Here is a 4,414-nt window from a genome sequence, read left to right as displayed (position 1 = left end):
GTGCTTTAGTTACCTACAACTAAGGGAAAACGGAAATGAAATAATTTCACGACAAATATTCAATTGCATATTAATTACTTTATTAATCAATGATCAGTGTTAAATTCCGGTGGTGGATCTTTACTAACCAAGGTTTCTTATTATAAGTGTTTTCGATATATTATTTTCATTGCTTTATTCGTTCAGTTAAATTACTTGTTTATTTAAATTCTCTTTTAATTTATCATTATTCTCGGATCAAGAGACAAACCTCATAAATGATACAGATGGATGTCAAAACAGCATTTCTTAATGGCTATCTCCATGAAGATATTTATGTGGCTCAACCTAAAGGTTTCGAAGATCCAGATCATCCCTCATATGTCTATAAGCTTCGAAAAATTCTCTATGGTCTCAAACAAGCTCCACGGGCATGGTATGAACGAACACAGTATCTGCTCCAGCATGGGTATAAACGAGGTAGTGTTGACAAAACCCTGTTCGTAAAAACTACTGGAAGTCATGTAACCATTGCCCAAATCTATGTTGATGACATCGTGTTTGGATCAACCTTACAGAAATACATTGACGAGTTAGTAAAAGTGATGAAGGAAGAGTTTGAAATGTCCATGGTTGGTCAACTGACATACTTCCTAGGTTTACAGGTCAAGCAAAGTCCTGAAGGATACTTTATTTCACAAGAGAAGTATGTTAAGAATCTAGTTAAAAATTTTGATCTGGAATCATGTAAATCATCTAGGACACCAATCGTCACCTCCACAAAAGTATCGAAAGATGAAACTGGTGTATCAGTGGATAACACAGTTTATCGCAGCTTGATTGGGAGTCTGTTGTATCTAACAGCCAGTCGACCAGACATAATGTTCAGTGTTGGAATCTGTGCAAGGTATCAATCTGACCCAAAGGAATCACAGTTGATAGCTGCAAAACGCATTCTAAAATATGTTAAAGGAACGATGTAGTATGGTCTCTGGTACTCCAAGGACAGTGAACTAAGTCTGGTTGCCTACTGTGATGCTGATTGGGCAGGAAATATTGATGACCGAAAGAGTACTTCCGGGGGATGTTTCTTTGTTGGTAAAAACTTAGTATCATGGCTAAGCAAGAAACAGAATTCAATTTCGCTAAGCACTGCAGAGGCAGAATACATAGCTGCAGGAGGATGTTGTACTCAGTTGGTTTGGATGAAACAGATGTTCCTAGATTATGGTCTCACTCAAGGGATAATGACACTCTATTGTGACAATGTCAGTGCTATTAATATTTCCAAGAATCCAGTTCAACATTCCAGAACAAAGCATATTGACATCAGGCATCATTACATCAGAGACTTGGTTGAATCCAAGGAAATTGAATTGGAATACATTCAAACTGACAAACAACTGGCGGATATCCTAACTAAGCCACTGGACGCCAATCGTTTTGAAATTCTCAGGTCTGCTCTGGGAATTTGCAGAATTGACTAATTAAAGCAGTTGGTCAATCAGAGAGGAGTGGTGTACACGGGTCAGTATTACGATTTGATTTTTTGAAGACTTCTCTCTATTTTAGTTAAGTGGTGTTATTTTGGCCTTAATGATATCTCAAAAAGATTTTAATCTTTTTTCAAAATTCAAATGTCCTTGGGTTCCGTTTCCTTCCTAGAAAGAAGCTGTACCGTTGTGTCAATCAATCGCGTCTGCATGATATTTGACAAGCCGCATTGATTAGGGTTCTTCACCCTTTAGTCTATTTGATACCGGGCCACAAAGAGAATAGGCTTTCAAACATCTCAGCACTCAAACCCTTTCTCTCTCAGCATATCTGCTCTCAGAATTGTATTTCTCTCTTCTCACAAAAATTTCTCCAATGGCGGACCCGGTAAGAAATATCATCATCAAGCTCGGAAGCAAGACACATTCTCCGGAGGTGGCCTTTAAGCACATTCAGACGCTATTGCAGTTTGCTATGAAGAAGAAGCTCAAACTTGATCCTCTGCTTCGCGACGAGATTTTAGTAACTGTGATGACCTATTACCCAGAGTTTTATGCAGAATGGTCTGAAGATGATGCGACTAAACTGCTTATGATGGTTTCTGAAGCCAGTGATGAAGTTTCTCCAGTATATATTCCAGAACCCTCGGATGGAAATCGGGCCGGGGCATTCCTTTAATACTTTACACATCGAGCCCTAGAATTGGTTGAGGTCTCTCGACGGCAAGCGGAGGCGCACCCTCTGTATCTCGAAGCTGCTCAGAAAGAGGCAAAACACAGACAGGAGATCCTCCGAAACAGGTCAAACAATTTTGAAACTCCTATTGAAATTTCACCAGATAAACCTGATGTTTCTGCTACCCCATCTTGTGTGCCTGTTATTTCGGAAAATTTAACTGCTTTGGATTCCGAGAATCCCCCTGTGAATGTTGATTCTACATCTCTGTTTGTGAGTGAGTCTGTTGGTGTGAAAACTGATGTCTTGCATGTGTCTGATGAGAAAGGAAAGTCCTCTGATGAGCCAAATAAATTGAGTTTAGTTGTTTACGCTTCTGATAATGTTTCTCTGCCTCCGGCTGAAATTGCTGATGACCCTAAGGAAGTCTGTACTGTAGTTGACACTCATGTCTTACCTGCTAATGTTGAATCTGTTGATCTATCAAGCCCCCACAAGTCTGAGAAAACAGGTGGAATCCAGTCTACACTGCCACATCATTAGGAGAAAGTTTGGAACATGTGCGACATTTTGCTGGTCTACCTTCTGCTTCAATCCCTCAACCGTATCAAGTGATTCACCCTTCCGAATCTTCCAGCGAAGATGATAAAATACTGGCTGAAGTGTATGGATCTCAAACACTTCCATTTGACATTCCAACTATTGAGGCCACTGCTCATCCTGACTCCACGGCCTTCAAAATTTGAGAAATTTCGAATATTATTGGGAGCTCATCTGCCAATGTTTCTGATTCTAGTCATTCTGTGACTCCTGTTCAATCCCCATCCAAAGAAACAAGAAGGTCTAAAAGGAAGAATGTTCCAGTAAAGGTTGTTGTTGAGACTGGTGATGACAGTGCTGATGTGGATCAGCCTGAGAAGAAAAGGAAGTCGAGTGAAGGTGTTAAGCCGGAAGAAAATCCGCCTATTCAACAAGTGTTCAAGACTCTGCGATCGTCTGTTAAGCAAAAGGGGCCTGCTGTTCAAGTTACTTCTGTACCTGCACCATCTGTCAAAAAAGGGAAGCCATCCACACGATCAAGAGGACGAAGCATTAATCCTGAGGTTCAACCTGTCGAAGAAACTGATCCATCTGTTTACATGCCTCAGTTTGTTTCTCCTGCTGCTCAGACCAAATGGTCTACCCTGGTTAAAAGGGATCTTATTGTTCAACGATCTGTGGATGAGAACCAACTGCATTCTGTATGTGACATTTTACCTTTGGTGAATGAAGTCGGATTGTTGAAGACTGTCACGAACATCTGCCCATACTCTAAGCTTCTCACGTATGAATTCTATTGTAATCTCAATGACGAGATTGACATCCTATCTAGGCTACGACCGATGCAGATTTTCATCAGAGGAAGGTGGTACGTTTTTGGGCCTGACATGATCAATGAATACTATGGTTTGACTGCTGTGCAAGAAGACCCCGTCACTGACTGGAACTTGGTGGCCAGAACTCTTACTGGTGGACAGACGAAATCATGGCCTACAGGAGATAAGGACTATCTGCAGAGCTCGCATCTCACATCCAGATATGTGATTCTACATCGGCTGGCCCTTCACAATTGGCTCCCATCAGCCCATTTCCACATCGTTGGCAAGTTACTGGCAGGCTTCTTATTTCGCATTGGAACAAAGATGCCACTTGATCTGGGAAAATGGATTTACTATCACATTCTTACCTTAATTCATCCACGGGAACAGAAGGTAAGACTACCCTTCCCAAATCTGATTTTTGGCATTCTTACCACTCAGGGTATCGAGCCTATGCCCAGTGAGGTGATCAGCCCAACACTGCTCTATACTGTTGATAAACGTCTGCTGACTGGAGATCACATTCGGGATGTTGTCCCTGTATCTGCCCCATCTAATTATGAACCTGATGCTGTGTCTGATGACTCTCCTCATGCTAAGGATGTTTAGCTTTCCATACAGTTGAAGGCAAGGGTCGCTGATCTTGAGACAGTACATAGCATTATTGCAAAGCAACTGACAGGGGCCCGTACTGAGCTGGCAACCGTACTTCTTCGTTTAAGCCTATCTGAATCTGCTGCTGCTGCTGATCATGCGAAGTCTGACAGTGACACTCCCTCCAATGCTTGACCTTTGGCTATCATTGGAAAAAAGGGGGAGTAGTATGAACCCAGGGGGAGTTTTTATGTTTGAGTACCTTCTGGCCCTGGCTGGGCGTTGTTTTTTATGACACCATTTCTTGCTTTTGA

At 41.7% G+C, this 4,414-nt stretch overlaps 1 protein-coding gene across 1 annotated transcript; it reads left to right on the top strand.

Moving 5' to 3' along the window:
- The first annotated feature begins 1,848 nt into the window (after positions 1-1,848).
- LOC109153912 lies at positions 1,849-4,115 on the top strand. Its single transcript, XM_019301807.1, has 3 exons — positions 1,849-2,100; positions 2,185-2,669; positions 3,044-4,115. Exons 1-3 carry the CDS (start codon positions 1,849-1,851, stop codon positions 4,113-4,115), a joined length of 1,809 nt encoding a protein of 602 aa, XP_019157352.1.
- Positions 4,116-4,414: the final 299 nt, after the last annotated feature.

Source organism: Ipomoea nil, unplaced genomic scaffold (assembly GCF_001879475.1).
Source record: "Ipomoea nil cultivar Tokyo-kokei standard unplaced genomic scaffold, Asagao_1.1 scaffold2565, whole genome shotgun sequence".
Lineage (NCBI taxonomy): Eukaryota > Viridiplantae > Streptophyta > Magnoliopsida > Solanales > Convolvulaceae > Ipomoea > Ipomoea nil.
The sequence above is the reverse complement of the archived record's forward strand: the minus strand, read 5'-3'. Positions and strand labels throughout refer to the sequence as shown.

Coding starts and splice junctions, on each gene's coding strand:
- LOC109153912 (XM_019301807.1), top strand. CDS start 1,849: ATGGCGGACCCGGTAAGAAATATCATCATCAAGCTCGGAAGCAAGACA. Junction 2,101..2,184: donor CCAGTGATGAAGTTTCTCCA/GTATATATTCCA, acceptor GAATTGGTTGAG/GTCTCTCGACGGCAAGCGGA. Junction 2,670..3,043: donor GAGAAAACAGGTGGAATCCA/GTCTACACTGCC, acceptor TGGTGATGACAG/TGCTGATGTGGATCAGCCTG.